The sequence below is a fragment of the Lissotriton vulgaris genome, chromosome 1_1 (assembly GCF_964263255.1).
Source record: "Lissotriton vulgaris chromosome 1_1, aLisVul1.2, whole genome shotgun sequence".
Classification (NCBI taxonomy): Eukaryota; Metazoa; Chordata; class Amphibia; order Caudata; family Salamandridae; genus Lissotriton; species Lissotriton vulgaris.
This window is the reverse complement of record NC_141685.1, coordinates 532497309-532514248: the sequence shown is the minus strand read 5'-3', so window position 1 is coordinate 532514248 and position 16940 is coordinate 532497309. Positions and strand designations below refer to the sequence as shown.

At 45.0% G+C, this 16940-nt stretch overlaps 1 protein-coding gene across 2 annotated transcripts in view; it reads right to left on the bottom strand.

Annotated features, from left to right (window-relative positions):
- PRPF38B (pre-mRNA processing factor 38B) overlaps positions 1–16940 on the bottom strand; it is a 138192-nt gene that overhangs the window by 65530 nt on the left and 55722 nt on the right. For both annotated transcript variants that reach the window (XM_086953896.1, XM_086953897.1), the window contains 2 exons: positions 4464–4615; positions 4318–4378 (listed from right to left, as the gene is read on the bottom strand). In XM_086953896.1, the coding sequence (XP_086810022.1) occupies positions 4318–4378; positions 4464–4615 (213 nt within the window). The remainder of the gene's footprint in view (positions 1–4317; positions 4379–4463; positions 4616–16940) is intronic.

Below are 16940 nucleotides of genomic sequence, written 5' to 3'. Positions count from 1 at the left end.
GTACTCTTTTTGCAGTAGAAGCGAAGTCATCTTGTAGATTTGCGTTGCCTTTCTTTTGAAACGAAAGCCTGAGTCAGTTGAGTGTCTAAAGTGGCTCCCAGGTAAGACTTTCTTCGAGCCAGAATCAGATGGGATTTCTCAAAGTTGACTGAAAGACCCAGAGACTGAAAAAGCGACAGGCACCTTTGAACGTGTGCTTTTGCTGTTCCCAGAGAACTGGCCTTGATAAGGCAGTAGTCCAAATATGGAAAAAATTGAATGCCTTCCAAACGAAGGTGTGCTTCCACTGGAGCGAATATCTTAGTGAAAACTCAGGGAGTTAAGCGAAGTCCAAAAGAGAGGACCTTGAACTGAAAGTTCCTGCCAGCCACTATGAACCTTAAGAACTTCCTGTTCCTGGGAAGGATGGGCACATGGAAATAAGCATCCGGAAGGTCGAGGGTTGCCATGTGGTCCCCTTCCAAGAGAAACTGGAGGATTTTTTGAAGCATTAACATCCAAAAGGACAATTCTTTTTAGGTATTTGTTGAGGGCAAGTAGGTCGAGGATAGGGCCCCATTCTCCTGGCTTCTTGCGTATGAGGAATTTTTTTAAATAAAACCCTCTTCCTCTTTGAAGTTGGGGAACTTTTTCTATCGCTCCTTTCAGAATCATTATATGCATTTAGGAGAACAGCTCCTTTAGATGAGCTTGAGGTGAATTTGGAGGTGAATTTGGAGGGGATTTGACAAATTCCAATACGTGGCCCCTGGCCACTACATCCAGGACCCACTCCACTTGTCTGTAGTAATTTTTGACCCATTCAATAAGAAACAGGATATTTTTCCTCCAATTTTCGGTTTTGGGAAAGGTAGAGATGGTGGCAGGCTGTCCATCTCATTTATTCTTTGAGGAGCCTCGACAAGAAGACTTGCTTCTTACCTGTGAATAATTGTTTCCTCGTTGACCGTACGTTTGTTGCTTGTACGGTTGGTATCTTTGTCTTTCCTTATGGTCTGTTACGCTTCATCCACATGTTGACCAAAGAGAAACTCTCCATCATAGGGCATGTCTATGATCTTTGACTGAACTTCTTGGCGGAAAGCTGTCTATTTCAGCCAATCTTGTCTTCTCATCACTGCAGCCCCTGCCAGTTGCCTGAAACCAGTAGCTGCTACATCAACTGCAGCATCAATGGTCTCTGCGGAGGAACATTCTTCTTCGTGCAATATCTTCCTTGCCTCAGATCTTTCGGGTTCCGGAAGCTTGTCGATGTATGGCAATATGTCTGACCACATCTGCCTGTCATATCTCCCTAAAAATCGCTAGGGAGTTGGCAGCACGCACTGTAGTTGCTACTAGAGTCGAAACCTTCTTGCCGATGGAATCCAGCCGTCTGCCATCCCTGTCCGGTGGAGCGGATATTTCCGAAGATGGATTTCTTGCGCGTCTGAGCCGCCTGGGCGACAACTGACTCAAACTTCGACTGTCCTTTAAGGCATGCTGGGGAAGCGAGAGGTGTCTTATACTTTTTATCTACCCGAGGCAGCACTGCCGGAAGAGAATTCGGCACCGACATTGTCTTTAGGCCCTCTTTCCAAATAAAGTCAATTATTGAAATTGTCTTAACCCGTTTGTGGTTGATCTTTAAAATCATACAGGAAACAGTCATCCTGTTTAGTTTTCATAGTGATTAAGAATCTTTTTGTCGCTCTCTCCATTATAAGATGGAATCCTCCGATATCAACAGGCGAAGAGTCCGGAGCAGGTGGGTCTGTTGGAGGAGGTGTTTGTGTCAGATAATCGTCCCACTCAGACGATACAGATTTATCATCAACCTCTCCTTCCTCTCTGTCGTCATCAGAAGTGACGTCCCCTTGTGTGTGGTGAGATGGTATAGGAGGAGGAACTGTAGGTCGTTTCTCTGAAGCTGGTATCGGAGAAGATGGTCTTGAAGGTCTAAAACTTGACGTAGAAGCTTGGGGCATAGGTGTAGAAAGGTGTGATTCTCCCGATTCAGATGGTGGGAACCGGCGATAGTAGTCATTTAGCATGTATTGTAAATTGTTGAGGAGATCTAAGGGCATCTATGCTGTATGTCCAGAGGTAGGAGCCCAACCCAGAGGTTCAAGGAATTGTTGTTGTTCTTCCTCTTCTTGGTCCTCATATTTGCACTTTATAAGCAGCTCAGATGGACCCCTGGCTGCACGAAATCTCTCATCCTCCTCATCCCCCTCAGAGTCTAACAATTGCTCCGGCAACTTTAGCGGGGAAAGAACCGTTAAAGAAGAACCCCGTCTTTCCAATAAGGAAGCTGTTGTAGACTGATGGCAAAGAAACTGCCGACGACGCAGCAGACCAGACTTGCAACTCCTTACATGATGAAAGTGGAGGAGTCGACGGAACAACTGTCGGCGGTGCCATTGACGGAAAAGGTGGAACAGTAACGGCCGTAGTCGGTACAGTAACCTTCGTTGAAGGTACATTCATTGTCGACGATGTTTTCAACTATGTCTTCGTCGACGATGTGGCGGTCGACGATGACGCGATCTTTGTTGACGACGAGGTGGGCTTAGTTGACGTTGCGGCAGTCAACGACAAGGCGGGCTTAGTCGACGATGTGGCTGTCGACGACTATGTACTCTTCGTCGATGATGGGACCGTCGACGGTAGGGTGGTCTTCGTCGACGAGGATTCCGTAGACGGGCTGACCTTAGTCGACGAGATGTGCGTTGTCGGGTATTCTTAGACGACGATGCGCTCTTTGACGGTACCTTAAGGATCTTCGGCGAAGGAGCGTCGGCGATCACTGGCATTACCTTTGTCGACGAGATGGGTCGAACTGCTACATAGACCAGCGTCGACGGAGAAGAGGTTGAAGACATTACCATCTGTGGCTTCGGCAATGAGTAGGTAACCGTCGACGTAGAAGCGTCACCGATGATACTCGTCGACAGAGAAGCCATCGTCGGCGCTGCCGTTGACGGAGTCATTTTCTGAGGTAAATCTTTTTGAGATAGTCTCTTGGAAGATGAAGATTTTCCAGACTCTCGGGGGCGATCCAGGACCAGTTTTAGCAGGTGGAGAAGACCTTTTTGAAGAAGAAGCCGAAGGCACACCACAACCCTTGGAGGATTGGGCTGTTCTCAACACCTTTGCCCCAGGAGAAGTAATCTCAACCTCAGCTTTCCTCTTTCTAGAGGACATAGAAGATCACGAAGCTATACTCCCTACCTCAGAAAGAGGGTTAACCTGGTCCTTGATCTTCTGTAGCCACAGGAGAAGACAACCTTCTCCGTCTCTGAGGGTCTTCTGAGGAAAGGTTCTGCAGATCTTACACTCCTTTACCTCATGATCTGGATAGAGACAATAAACACATTTCTTGTAGGGATCTTCCTTAAAAAGCCAATGCTTTCCACAAGATTCACAAGGTCTAAATAGGGATTTAGAAGAGGATATCTTCAAGAAGGAAAAAACCCAATAAAGTTGTGAAGAACTGAGCAGAGCTCAGGGAGACTCCCTTCACACGACGTGCGGTAGAAAATCTGAGAGCCTGAGCCTCTGGGGAGATGATTCTGGTGGGTGCCGACGCCTGATTGGCTGCAATTTGGTCTATACATAATGACTAGGATAGTCCTGAGTGAGAGAGTTTTTGCTCCTGTAGCTTAGGGCTACTTTAATTCCTGGTTGATTACCACCAAGGTTTTCTGGTTATTTTATGCATATTTTTGCTTTTAGGTCTCTACTATTATATCCCGCAGGGATTAATAGGCGAGTGTATAGGAGGCAAAACAAACTCTTGACCAAGCGCGGATTACGTGCAGTTAATGTGACGTGCGTGCACAGCCTCGCACCACACTTCAATAGAATGCCTCCAAAGCTGCTCCCCCCGCCATCAGCCTTCAAAGCAATGCCAGTCGTGCGAGACGCGCGTGCACATTAAACACCATCTGCCTCAACACCATCAACCCCTGCCCCTCCCCCTCTACAGAACGTGTCTCACGACTGTGCTTTCACTTTCACGGCCGCGTCTCTTTCATGGCCAATGCTTGTTTTTATGTTGTAAACCATTTGTTCTGCAGAGAAAGCTCACGCATAACAGATCCATAGGAAAATACGTTTTCGGGATGTTTAATTTATGTTTTTTTGTAAAGCAGCCTCTTACTTGATTTCCGGACTAGTGCTCTTAATCTCAAAATGGTTGAATGCATGGAATATCACATTTTAGAAACATTCTAACACTTGATTGAACTGCAAACAGTTCAAAGCAAAATATTCGGTTGACAGAAGAAAATTAATAAATTGAAAAAGAAAGAAATATTACCCTCTTGGACATACCTCTTCATCATCAAGGAAGTCTACATACCAATCCCATAGATCTGTAGGTGGCTGTGTATACCTAGGATGCAAAAAGTTAAAATATTTAAATTTAGAAAACCTACTTTCAGACTACCAAACCAAAACATAAATGATTCACTACTAACCGTATATACATAAATCCAAGAGCTCTAATATAGGGAGAATCGGTATGCGTGATCAGGCCCATCACTTGCTTGCGCGTGAGTTTTAAAGTGAAAAGCTTGTATAATAGGCAAAAAGCAGTTGAGACAATCCCTCCAGTTCCGACACCACGCACCTAAAAACAAAAGAAAGATTATTTCACATGAAAAGTTTCTTAAATTAAGTGTTATCTATACTTAAATGCAATACCGGCAGCGCCTACGATTGTGACTTTAGATGGACGTAAGCATCAAAAGTGAAAGAAATTATTCTGTCTGACAAATAGTTTAACATCTAACAGGAATTGCCACAGTACCTATACATGCTAATCGGAGGATCACAATATACATTCTTGTACCATGTTTACACTGTGCCATTTAAACTTCTTTGACCCTTCAAAAGCATATTTAAGTCTTCTTTGGTACTCAAATTAAGATACCATGTAAGAATGTTGCAGCCACTCTACAGGAATTCAGTGGTTAAAATGTTGGTAGTATTCACCAGACCAAATAAAGTCATTATCACATCCATGTCTTTAACTATGAAATGCCAGCATTTAAGATGCAAAGGACCACAAAAACTTACAATCAGTTGTACATGTGGAATTTTGATTTGATAATTATTATATAGTACAGGTGCTCACCAAACCTGAAAGGGAATAGAGTACCAGCTCTATAATAAAAAACAGGAATGACTTGTAGAGGGGTTCTTCCAGGTTCAGAACACTCAAGTATGTTGCATGCAAACGATCAGTGGCACTTGACCATAAATACACAATCAGTTTGTTGTTTGCTCATCCCCAACACACGTACATTCATGCATGTTGGTCTGTTAAAATAGTTCTAATATTGATAAGCCAAAGACTGAGACCTGCATGTCATGGGCATGCTGGCTAATCACCGGCATGCATATGTTCTTGGACCTACTACATTTAAATACCAACTTCATTTTTCCTAGAATTTATTTTTCCTAAACCCGTATCAGAAGGTGACCCTCTAGATAATTAAATCTTAAAAGCAAAGGAATCTGTAGCAATTGAAGGTTTATAGTGCAAAAGGGGCCTAAAGTGTGATGGTTTTGTTTTTTATATTTACCAAACTTTTTCACTCATTTTTAAGTTGTCATTTTTTGTTACAGGAATTTAGTCTACCTACCCCAAAGCAAAACGCATGTATTATTATAAATCCCAAAGAACCTACATAAAATCTTTCGGCCTATGTTTCTACTGAAGGTAGATGCTAAAAAAGTTAACCAAATTATTGCTATAACTCATTCATCCACATAAAATGGGCATTACGAAAGGGAGGCATGTTAGTGATATGACTCTAGTTAACATTACTGTTATTCTTTGAGAATGTAATGCACATTACATTTTGGTGACTTTTACATAAAAAAAAAGTTTTGTCCCGTAGAATGATGAAATGTTGGGGCCCAGGTAGTAAGGCAGAATGTTCATCGTTCGAGGCACCTGACAAGGTGTCCTATATTTCACTTTCATAGAGTCTTCGAACCATTACCATACACCAGGATTCCGTAATACAACAGCAGCTAATATTTATGTCAAAAAAACATGTAATTTTTTAAAAAATCTGCAGATGTTATCCACCAACATATTCAAACATGTTACCCTATAAGATTAGAAAATTGAAAAAATCTAATTGTCTGGGGAAGGGATATTTAGGCACTCTTTTACAGTCTACCATAAAGCAATTTCAAAAGTTTTTGTTTTCGGAGCTGGAAGGAGTATTCACTACTTCTGGCTTTGGGAGTGCCCCACAATGACCAGGCTATTTTAAATGCTGTTTTGTGCTAGTGGCGCCTCAATGGCAGGGGCAACACCAACAATCAAGTCTTAAGAAGTGGGATACATGGAGCTCAGCAGCACCCAAGGAAAAAATAGCACAAACCTACCTAACAACATATTTTTGGGCATATGGGAACTAACATGTAGGAGAGGATTTTCTCAATTACAAAGCTCTCTGAGCCAAGATTTTGATCTCGTGCTCTGGAGTGCGGGGACTCCTCGTGGTTGGTCCTGTGACTACATGCTATAGCCTGAGGGATCTAAAACAAAGACTGACACGTTTAAGGTTAATTTGAATAAAAATGCTTAACTGGCAAAGTCTAAAGCTTTTATGAATGCCTTAGAGTATGGTTCTTGATCCGACTGGTTTTAATGTTTAACAGTAACAAGTGATTATTGCTCTCTTAAGGTGGCGACTCATTTACAAAGGGCTTGCCTTACATATTGACAGTGATCCACTGGACCCGTCATATTCTGGTGATGTGTGATAAGGGTACACACCGGATATATATTTGTAATTGAAAGAATAATATTTAGTAGTGTCTGTGTGATAAATGTACTTTTCTTTTTTTTTCAAAGCACTTAATGGACAATTTATTTCATGTTGATGTATGGCAACAAATGGGGACTGCGAGCCCACACCACCTCCCCTCTTCCCTAAGAAGGCCATCGTCTACCCGGAGAGACTCAAGTGCCACAATGGGAGAAAAAATGAGAAAAGAGACAATTTTAGTTCTATTACTTGCACAGGAATCTCATCCTGCACAAGTAATAACCAAATTTCTTACATGCATATATGAGATAGACAGGTCGCTTCCTAGATGGGAGTACAGACCAGTTGTCAGTGGCCCTGTGATAAGAGGTGCAGAGGGTAATTTATTACTTATCTCTACAGCTGTAACAAATGCACAAACATGTCAAGGGTGGTTGTATCTGGGAACTTCCATGATAGAAGTAGAAGATAAAAATAAATATATAAAATTAGGTCAAGGGTGCCGAGCTTGTAAAGCTGTATATGTTTAAATTGTCTGCAAAGCCTTTGGTCAGCTGTCTGGGGCAGAATTGGGTTGTAAGCATTCAGTATGCTTACCACCAATAGTCAATCCAATTATGCACTAAGGCAGAGATTGCTCCAGGTTTAAACAGTGCATTTAAGAGACTATTTCTCCGCATTAGGCTGTTATGATAGTGCTCAGAGGATGTAAGTGTACAGAATCGGTCTCACTGACGGTGTGCGGTTGAAAGGGTGTAGAGTAGGGCCTGGGCACAGAAGTAATCAAGTACCAAATTGGTGACTGAAAGTCACCCTGCTTTAAGTGAGAGTCTGTATTTTCCACTTTACTGTGTTGCCTTACAGCTAACACCAAACTAACCATACTCTATCTCAGCCTGTTAAGGAATTGTCTGATTAGTTTGAGAAGAATTTTATAACTGTAAAGAAACATTAAGTCCAGACGTTTTTGTGATTGCAATCCTGACAGCCAATGTTAAAGGCAGGTGAATCCACCTACTTGCAGTTCTAGCCTCTGAGCTAGTTCTTGGCCCAGATAGTGTCATTGTCTCAGTTGATCCAATTTCCAAGATTACAGTTTAATGGGTACTCGAGAGGTGATTTAATAGTGCCAGGATCAGAGTGGAGATTACCGATTTGGACCAGTTAAACGTGATACAAGTGAAATAGTTAAACCTGATCCACTCTCTGATCATATACAAGGTGTTCGTCGTAAGGTCCCAGATGTATGGAGGGGCATTATTTGCATATAGCGAACCTTCCAGTAGTTCTAGCAGTAACGGTTAGCAGTCTCGCGTGTTGGTTTTGCCAGAGCCAAGCAGCGGAGGACTCCACTGCAATAAGGATATGGGGCAGCACTGTCTGGTGTAGCTGGCAATTGGAAAATGAGGGAACATTCCGTTTATCTGGACAAGCAAAGTCAGTTGATTGTGCAGCACTTTGTTCCACACAATAAAGTTCCTAGTGAAGCTCTGGTATGGGAACACGTAACTTCCCTACAGAGAAATAAAAGCTTTAGTGGCATCTATTAACACAGCTGCAACCTCAAGCTGGGGGTCAGTCTGATGGAGTAGAGCAAAAATAGTTCTACCGTTATGTAATGTTGATATGAAACCCAATTATTCAGAGCTGATATGGCTGAGGAGGTGCATCATTCTTTTGGCAATTAGTTTTGCCAGGATCTTATTGACCATATTGATTGTGGAGAACGGTCGATAAGATTTACAACGTGCAGGGGGGTGGGGAGGAGATTATTAGGCTTTAGGATAGTGATAAAAGCCCCACAAAGTGAGGGATTCCTCAGACAATCAGGAGGTGGGGTGCTACGATCTGTGCATGTTCTTTATAAATCCGTGCCAGCAAGGCATTGGTCCCAGGAGTTAAACTACAACACATAATCTGAATAACTTGTATAATTTCTTTTCATGGGAAGGGCTGATCTAAGTATTGTCTGTATGCGCCATCCAGCCAGCTTAGATCAAGTGTTGAGTGGTAAGCCTCACAAGTGGAATCGGATATGAAACAGTATACGGAGTAAAAATCCGTAAATGCTAGTGTACTGACATCTGTTCTGAATCATTATACAGAGTAATCCTTGTAATATGCGAGCTGACCAATGGCTAGACCAGCAGGTGTGCTAGTATTTTTCCAGATCGGTTCCCTTGTCAAACATTTTGGTTTAGACTCCCTTCCCTGTTTGCTGCCTCCTTGTACTGCAAGCATGACATTTATTTTTGACAGTAGCAGAATATTGCCAGTTACATAATAGTCCTATTGCAGGCCATGGAATTCTCCCTCAGGTTTACTAAGCTGCTCGCTAAGTACTTCCAGCATCACAAACTATTTCATCATGCAAGTACTGCGTATTACATCTTGAATGCTTCCCAGAGGGACCTAACTTTAGACACAGACTGAGTGCTGAGCAAGAATAACCCCTGGATAGTGGTTCTGAAGGTCAGCTCCAAACAGCTCATGAGAAAACTAGCTCCACAAAGTGAGGGCATGGTCAGCGGATTGTGGGCAGACGTTCCACCTGCATTGCCACAACCCTACATCTTTGGTTACTATTCAGTATTCTATTCAGACCCATGTGCGGCTCAAACACACAAGCCTTCTCCAGCTTCAGGGAGTTGGTGTGCCACAGATCAATTACGCTGCTGCCCAGCATAACCATTTGCTGTGTTTGGGACGCCAATCCATGCGGACAGCATAGGATACTGGACTGGTCCAGAGAAGGTTAAGGACGACAATATGCCCTCTTCAGATGACCACCTGTGGGCTGAGTTGAAGTATTTTTTGACAACCTCTAGAAAGAAGTTGGGGCTATCCGCGTTTGGCACATTTACACTGGCAATGGTGACTATTTTTCCTAGCTGGTTACCATGTAAGAGAAAGTATCTGCCCTTCAGTCTCGAACAAACTTCTGTGTACATCATTGCATCCCCTTTCTAGTGACAAAAGCAAGCCCCCTGGCGTTGCCACACCAGGTTACACAGAGGACGCCTTAATACCATTTTGACTGAATCCGGGGTTTGTGTGCTCCGAGAGGAATCTCTTTATGGAGCCATATGTCGGCTCTGTGTCCAAGTACATGAATAACTGTCAAGCCTTGCGTGACTCATTCATTATGCGGATGTTCCATGGATTTGCATGGTTGTCAAAGGCTAGTAGCGTTTTGATTAAATGACAGGGAGATCAAACTTCTCAACAAACGTTTCATTTCTGTGGCTCTGGATTGGGTTGTATCAATACGCCATTTCTCCGAGTGTACCTATGACAGCAAGCTGCCAAAAACCAGCTGTTAGAACACAAAATAGCACAAACAGGAATATCCCATAAGTAGCGAGAGTGCAGAACATCATTCCAATCTTCGGTAATAAGGGCAGCTGAGTGTACTCTTATTCCGAACAACATTCCAACATGGAACAAACCTACTTGAGCTAATATAAAATTTTGCAGGTCTAGTTCGCAATTGTGGGTCCAAGCCAGCCCCAAGTTGCTATATAGATGTCTATCATAGGCTAAGCAGGGATGCGGCACTCAGTGTAAGTGCTATTCTATATTATGTCAGTGTTTTCAACAGGTTTCTTTTTCTCTGGACAGCTTCAATCAACGTAACTGATTTGCCTGGGGGACAGCACTTAATCTGGCAATGTGTGGACATACCACCACGCCATAAAGTTTGCTTTCCTGCTTCCCGTCCGCAAACATATGCAGCTTTCTGTTGACAGATATACATAGTTTTTTCAGATCTGAAAGTGTGTACGGTAGCCATACTTTCATCAAGATGCGTTTGTCTGGGACAAACTTTTCTCGATGGCGGTACACCCAAGTCGAAATAATACATGGCGATTTGTTTGCATTGCTAGACGAAGACAGTGTCCCAGTCTTCAGAGAGCCAGGAGTGCTGAAATGGTATTCAGCCTTGCCAGGAACAGCCCCTCACACCACCAACTAATCATGGCAATCAGCAGTAATCTCACACAACATTCAATTGTGTCACCATCTCAGAGCAAAGACACCCCCGATCCCTCCCCCCCGCTTTTCACATCCCCCACCTCACCACAAGGGCACAGACAGTGGATGGGCGATGGGAGGTTGGGGAAAGAGACAAACCCACTGGTAAGGTGACCCAGCAGTGCAACCGAGACATCCACAGGCCGCAGAGCTGATTGATGCTATTCTCAAATCCACATCTTCCCAGGGTCGTCTTACTGAGTATGTCCCGGTCAATTTGCCAGCGTGGGCTCGTCCTACCAGCCCTGGGCAACACCTACAACGCAGTGGCCGCATAAGAAGCAGCCCGTCAGAATCCCCTCATGACTCAGCATGGCCATTTCGACCATCACCAGGCTCTGGAGCACTCTCACTTGAGTTTCCTAGCACCAGCCTCCCTCAGGTGGTCATCTGAAGTCACACTTCCCGAAAGGCATGCCCGTGGGAGATGCACAGCAAGTTTGATAGACCGCCACCAATGTTCATACCCAGACTGCTGCTTTCCCTCCTGAGGCTTGAGCCGGGAGGTTATGTCAATTTTAACTCGCTTTATTTTTAAAATTGTGACCTGTTGAATTTTCCCTGTGTGTCCTTTTCCCCCCTTCGCGCTAAGGGCTAGACGCGATCTTGCCTTGTGCTCATTTTTAAAATTACCAACTACTGCCACGTAGCTACGCCCATACTTTCTTTTGGGAGGAAGGGGGCTCGACACCTAGAGAATCGCTCCGTTTCCCCAGCCAGAGCAGCCTACTTGCTCGGACTCTCTCGGTGGGTGTGGCCGATTACAGGGCCGTCATCTGCAGGGACTGGGTGAACACTAAAGCGGCCATATTAGTGAGGGCTCGCTGAGAATCGTCGCGCGGACGACGTCATAAATACATACGTCCATGGATCCGCGCAGCGGACGCGCATTGCGGGCGCGCCGATCGCGCGCCGGAGTGAAGCCAGAGTCCTGCCCGTCTGCGACCGGACGGGGCTCGGGGCAGGACTACACAGATCTGCCTCCCAATCACCTATGATACCTCTTAACAATCAGAGTCCGCGGTATCATTACACTAAAGCATACCTGCTGAATCTTGGTAAGCCATCATCATCCCATTGTTTGCATGCTACAGACCCGTTATCTTTACCCGCACAATGCAATATATGCCACCAACTACTTCCCAATATTAACTCCACCTCAAACAAAACTCAGCACCTAAACATGATACTACTGAACTGTAGGTCTATGCCTAAGCATAAAACTGAAATTCACGACCTACTGACAAATGGAGATCACGACATCGTGTTTCTAACTGAAACATGGTTAGAGGAAGCCTCCTCCCCGGAGATCCTAGAGGCTATACCGAGCAACTATTGCCTTCTGAGAATCGACCGCCAGAAACAACGGGGGGGGAGGACTGGCAATGATTTTTAAAAATGACTTTGAGTGCACTTTAATTGAACAAAAAATCACGGATACTGAATGCGGAAGATTCACCATTAAATTAGACACCACCAATACAATTACGGGATTACTAATATATAGACCTCCTGGAGCTGCAACATCCTTCTGTAGCCAAATTATTGAACTGGCCACTCAATTAGCCGTTAGACATAAAAATATCATCATACTGGGCGACCTTAACATCCATCTAGAGGATAGCCACTCCAAGGAAGCGCAACTCCTTTTGAATGCTTTCAATGCTATCGATCTGAAGCTCCTATCCATCCTGCCCACGCATCAACAAGGGCATCTATTAGATCCCATATTTACGAACTGTAAGGGCATTGAAACTTCCCCACCAGTTCCACTGATATGGTCTGACCATAGTATGGTGCCATTTAGAATAGCTAAAAACATTATCACCAAGTCACATGCAAAAAACCCCCCTTACAGACGCCGTAACTTTAAAAAATGCACCCCTGAAATGCTGCTGCAGGAACTTACCGAACACCCCCTGGCAACAGGCGCTTCCCTACAGGAGGTATGGGACAACTTTGAATCATGGCTAACAAAAGCGTTAGACAAAATTGCTCCCTGGACGACCAAGCCCCCAGCTCGACAAACTAAAAATGCCCCCTGGTTCTCTGAAAAATTGAAAAAGGCTAAAGCACAATGCAAATCCATTGAACGAATGTGGAGGAAAGAGTACACCCCAGAACTCAAAGAAAAGTATAGAACCGAGCTGAAAAAATACCAAAAATTGGTACGATTAGAGAAGAGTCTTTATTACAAATGCAGAATTATGGAAGCCAAAAACCCTACCAAAGAACTATTCGGTATCTATAGAGAAATCACCATACTATCTCGCCTGGATACTAAAGACACCTACTCCACAGAGATATGTGAACAAATAGCCGATTTCTTCGTGAAAAAGGTAGAAAATATTCATGCCACATTTACCAGCAGTACCAGATCAGATAATAATAAGGCAGAGACTCTAGACGTCTGCCCCCATAAACCCCAGTTTACCAATTTCAGGACTCCCAATAAACAGGAACTGATGAAAATTATAAACACCATTTGTTCAGGCTCCCCTATGGATGCCTGCCCTCCGGAACAGTACAAAGCGGTCATGGAAAGCGCACTACTGGATCATATAAGCAACATGATCACAACCTCATTCCGTGAAGGCATTGTCCCGAGAAACTGGAAATCTGCCCAGGTAATACCACTAAAAAAGAAACCGAACATCCCAATTACCCAGCTTCAAAATCTGCGACCAATCTCACTTCTCCCTTTCTGTGCTAAGATCATAGAAAAGGTGGCCAATCTCCAACTCATGGAGTTTTTGGAGAAAGAATCTCTCCTCCACCCTTCCCAATCAGGGTTTAGATCAGGCCACTCAACGGAATCAGCCGTTCTGTTCTCCACCGAACAGATTCGGAAACTGGTGGATGAGGGAGAGACAGCAGCGTTGGTCCTACTGGACCTAAGTGCAGCATTTGATACCGTGCTGCACACCACGCTGCTGTCCCGGCTCTCAGACATGGGAGTTAAAGACTCTGCTCTCAATTGGTTCCAATCATACCTCACTGACAGAACTTTCCAACTTCACTGTCCACCCTTCAAGTCATCACCTCGCAATGTTAGCCATGGGGTTCCACAGGGCTCAAGCCTGAGCCCTACCTTATTTAACATCTACATGGAACCCCTGGCACACATTGTAGAGGAATCTGGGGTGGGCATTGTCAGCTATGCTGACGACACCCAGTTGGTGTTCAAAATAACACCAGACAGTAGAGACCTAGCCTCCAACTTCTCAAACTGTATGCTAAGGATAGCGACATGGATGAACGCCAACTGCCTCCGTTTAAACGGAGATAAAACAGAGGTACTGATTGTAGGGAAGAATCCCTCCGTCTGGTCACATGCCTGGTGGCCTAGCGAATTGGGAGAACTACCTGTGCCTGCAGAGAAGGTGAAGAACCTCGGAGTCATGCTTGACCCAGATCTCTCAGGTAGAGCCCAGGTAAACAAAGTGACAAGTAAATGCTACAGCACCCTTAAAGTGCTGCGCAAAGTACTTGACCTGCTGCCGATTGAAGCGAGAAAAACCATAGTCCATGCCCTAATATCCCCCCATCTGGACTATGGTAATGTTCTCTTACTGGGTCTCAATCAAAAGAGCCTGCACCAGTTACAATGCATACAAAATTCTGCAGCGCGACTGGTGCTCGGTCTCCCTCGCAGAGCATCGACAAAAAATGCGCTTGCCAAGCTTCACTGGCTCCCTGTCAAAGAAAGAATAATATTCAAAACTCTCTGCTACACGCATCGCATTGCCCAAAATAAAGGCCCTAGCTATCTAAGAGGCCTCATGACCATCCACAGGCCGATCAAAAATCTTAGATCAGCGGGCACGATGCTGTTTAAAATCCCTCGCATCATCAAAGCTAAGATGGGAGGAAAATCCTTCCGCTATTTAGCCACCAAGCTCTGGAATGCCTTGCCAATTCAGCTACGTATGGAGCCATCTGAGACAAGGTTCAGAGCCAGACTCAAAACTCACCTATTTCCCAAAAACTAATCCCCGTTCGCCCGATCTCTTCTTCTAGATGGTTTGCATTTGCAGTCAGCGCGGGGACACACAGTTTTGTGCAGCCAGGCGCTTAATAAATGCTTATTATTATTATTATTATTATTGCCCTCTTCATGGCAGCAGGTGGGAGGGAAGGAAGTGGAAGGGGGGGGGGGATGTCTAATAACGCTTGTTTACATTACCTTACATATCAGGCCAAATATGTCAGTTGGCAATTTGGATGGACTCTTAGCATGATCAGTTTTCCTTGCAGCTAGCAGTGCCTCAAACAGCGTTGTTTAGCTTGAAGCCTGGCACTCTGGCACCGCGACTTTTGTTTAAATATAAACTCACAGAGAACAAGTTATGTTGTCTAGTCTTCATGAAATTCTTACTTAAAGCATATTCATGTTAACAGAGGAATTCCTGCATATACCACCCCATTTCAAAGTATGAAACATAGAATTGCCTATCAACCGCCACAATAATACCACTACTGTGGAAGAAAACGCAACAAAAGCCACAATCATCTCTGCTAGGTTCAGGGTGATTAATTATTAATGAGCTATTATTATTAATGAGTTTTATATCGCGCCTGGTTACCCTTGGGCATCCCAGCGCTCATCCAGAGAGATACGCCAAAGCAAGAGACACAGGAATTAGGCAGGGAACAAATGAGTTTTTAAAAGTTTGCGAAACCGTAAGGTGTTCGTTTCCGAGCGCAAGTGCAGCGGAAGGGAATTCCACAATGTTGCCACATTTATGGAGAATCTTCTGCCACCGGTTCTAGCCTTCCTGACCCACGCAACTTGCAACAGATGTTGATGATCTGAACGAAGGGCACAAGAGGCCTTATACGATTGAACCATATCCCGTAGGATAGGTGGGCCTTTCCCTTGCAAAATTTTGTGGGCCATACAGAGTGCTTTGAATTTCACCCTCTCTCTGACAGGGAGCCAATGTAGCGCCTTCAGCGCAGGGCGAGCTGACTGACGCCTAGGAAGGTCCGTCAGGAGCCTGGCGGCCGCATTTTGCACTTGCTGCAGTTTAAGGTAGATTCTGGGGCCCCCAGAAACAACGCATTGCTGAAATCCAGCCGAGAGATGAGCCCCTGGATGAGTAACCTCCTGGAGGCCACTGGGAGGAGAGGTAAGATCTTCCGGGCTGACCGGAGCAGACCGAAACTCACACCTGCGGTCTTTTTAGCGTGTGTCTTGAAAGAAAGGTCCTGCTCCAGCCACACCCCCAAGCTCTTGATCTCCTGTTTGGGGGTGGGTGCCGCTCCCAGGCAACTAGGCCAGCTACTAGGTGACAGGGAAGGAGGGGAGTTCCCCAGCATCATCAGTTCCGTTTTTGAGCCGTTAAGTTTCAGTGCTGAGCTGCACATCCAAGTAAAGATCTTAGCCAAACATGTGTGCAGCCGGTCGGATTGGTTTGCCGACTGGGGGAGCCCTACCACCAGCTGAGTATCATCAGCATAGCTGATGATCTTGATACCCAGTGGCAGTACCACACTCTCCAGTGGGGCCATGTAAATGTTAAATAAGGTAGGGCTCAACGATGAGCCCTGTGGCACACCACACTGGAGAGGGACCGATGGTGACTTCTCGTGGCCTTCCCACATCTCAAACGTCCGGCCTTCCAAAAAGGACGCGAACTACTTCAGGGCCATCCCGGAGACCCCCACCCCGACAGCCGTTGGAGTAGCACCTGGTGGTCTACAGTGTCAAATGCCGCACTGAGGTCCAGGAGGATCACTGCCACCGATCCCCCTGAATCCAAAATGCTCCTGGCATTCTCCACGACTGCCAGCAGGGCAGTGTCCGTCCCCTGGCCGGGGTGAAAGCCCGTTTGGGAGTCACCCCCGGAACAAAAAGGTATAATCTACAAAGCTCTATGCAGGTCAACCATAAGTGAAAACATTTTCAGCTCTGGGGACAGCTGGAGATATCCCTGGTGGAGCATGATGGCAGTCAATGGATTGATTATAGGTCTGAAGAAGCAGCCCTTAGCCGCATAAGCTATGCCCTCACTGGACGTGATGTACATTCATAGCAGTTTGGAGCTAAAATTTGTTTGGAATTTACTTACTCTTGGTCTCTCAGAATAAATTATTTGAGAGCTACTTATTACAAGTTGTGCCCTC